This window comes from Cyprinodon variegatus, unplaced genomic scaffold, assembly GCF_000732505.1.
Source record: "Cyprinodon variegatus isolate N-32 unplaced genomic scaffold, C_variegatus-1.0 Scaffold1416, whole genome shotgun sequence".
Classification (NCBI taxonomy): domain Eukaryota; kingdom Metazoa; phylum Chordata; class Actinopteri; order Cyprinodontiformes; family Cyprinodontidae; genus Cyprinodon; species Cyprinodon variegatus.
This window is the reverse complement of record NW_015151869.1, coordinates 53,269-55,026: the sequence shown is the minus strand read 5'-3', so window position 1 is coordinate 55,026 and position 1,758 is coordinate 53,269. Positions and strand designations below refer to the sequence as shown.

The following is a 1,758-nucleotide window of genomic DNA, read 5'->3' as shown; positions in this document are numbered from 1 at the left end:
ACATCAGAGTCCAGTTCCAAACAAGTCACTGGATTATTTACAAACTAATTCACATCTATACAGGCCCTCCACTCTGCTCAGGGGCCAAAAATGGCCCCCAGGGGCCTCCGCTTTGGACACAGAGAGGCTGAGCCTTTTCTCTGATTCAGAGCATGGGTAGGTGGAGCCGGCCGTCACACGGTGCAGTGAGCTCTGAGGATCTGCCGCGCCATCTCCAGGTTCCCGCTGTTCTGGTAGATCAGCGACAGGTTGAAAGCAATCTCCCTCCTCAGATCCACCTGATCGTCCGCAATGCCCTGGATAAAAACAGAAAGAAAATCAGCGGAGAGGAAGAAGCCTGAAGTCGGTCTCTGAGCAGTTGGCCTACATCCAGCTTCCACGCAGGCAGGGAAAGCGCCTTCTGGTAGTAATGGATGGCCAGGTGGGCCAGGCCCATCTGGTGCAGGGCCCGGCCCAGGTTGAACATGCTCTCCTGACACTCCCCGCGCAGCTCCACGTAGCGCCACAGGAAGGAGAAGCCCTGCAGGATGAGAGCGTGGCGCCGGGCCACGTACTTCTGGGACGCCATGTGGAAGAAGGTGAGGCCCACGTAGAGGCTGTGCAGCGGGTTTTCAGGCTGGTTCTTCAGGGCCTGGACATACTGGCCTGAAACACATCAAACCAACAGCCTTCAGAGGACGGCTTCTGCAGCTACCAGGTAAACACCGCTGGTCACCGCGGTAACATGGCGGCTCCTAGGGGCCACGCTGAGCTCCCTATGCTAAAGGAAGCATCCAGCTTCCTGTTCCTTTCATCATGGCCGCCGCTACAGTCCTCACCCTCTGATGGATTCAGACCTTCCATCACTGCAGCTAATCTGGCTGACCTTTGACTTCTGATTGAGAAATGATCCAAGATTTAGAGACTGACGTTCAACCGTCTGGTTCCACGGCGTGGTTCCAGCGTCTGGTTCCACGGCGTGGTTCCAGCGTCTGGTTCCACGGCGTGGTTCCAGTGTCTGGTTCCACGGCGTGGTTTCAGCGTCTGGTTCCAGCGTCTGGTTCCACTGTCTGGTTCCAGTGTTTTTGTTCCACTGTGTGGTTCCTGGGTGTGGTTCTGGTGTCTAGTTCTAGTGTGTTGTTCCAGTGTGCGGTTCTGCTGCGTGTTACCTAGCGCGTGCTTGAAGCTCCCACAAACGGCGGCGTTGTGTCCACACAGAACGCACAGAGCCGGGTTGTCCGGGTGCTTGAGCAGCAGCCGCAGACAGTAGCGATGGTGGCGCTGGTGCTCGGAGGACAACGTCAGCTGGAGAGAGTTAAAAAGACGGCCGGGTCAGAACCACGGGGCGACCCGCTGCAGGACACACAGCTCAGTAGAGATACCTGGTGGAAAATGTTCCAGAACTGAGGAAAATGAAGGTTTTCTACCAGCATCAACCTGTTGGAGAAAAAATAAACAGAGAGCTATAAAAACCATAAAGGTCAAAGGTCACCAGCAGACTCTGCTTTGACCCCCCCATCCTGACCTCATGTAGTTGTACGCCTTGAAGAAGTCCTGGTTGAGGATGGTGGCGGAGAGGCCAAAGAACTCCAGCTCCTTCCTCCTGGGCTTGCTGTCGTAGAAGGAGTAGAACTCCATGGCCGACTCCACCAGGAGGTCCGTCTCCCCGTAGCGCCGCAGCTCGCACAGCCCCAGCAGGCAGCTGAGCAGCAGCTGCCACCAGTCCTCCTTGGAGAGAAAGTTGGTTTTACCTGCAAACACACAGAGGAACGTTCTGGA

General features: G+C 56.1%; 1 protein-coding gene across 1 annotated transcript in view; it reads right to left on the bottom strand.

Moving 5' to 3' along the window:
- Nucleotides 1-6: 6 nt before the first annotated feature.
- Nucleotides 7-1,758, bottom strand: part of gtf3c3 (general transcription factor IIIC subunit 3) — a 15,472-nt gene continuing 13,720 nt past the window's right edge. The window contains exons 13-17 of the mRNA XM_015402944.1: nucleotides 1,505-1,730; nucleotides 1,362-1,416; nucleotides 1,149-1,284; nucleotides 368-645; nucleotides 7-296 (exon numbers count right to left, since the gene is read on the bottom strand). Of these exons, the coding sequence (XP_015258430.1) occupies nucleotides 174-296; nucleotides 368-645; nucleotides 1,149-1,284; nucleotides 1,362-1,416; nucleotides 1,505-1,730 (818 nt within the window). The 3' untranslated portion in view covers nucleotides 7-173. The remainder of the gene's footprint in view (nucleotides 297-367; nucleotides 646-1,148; nucleotides 1,285-1,361; nucleotides 1,417-1,504; nucleotides 1,731-1,758) is intronic.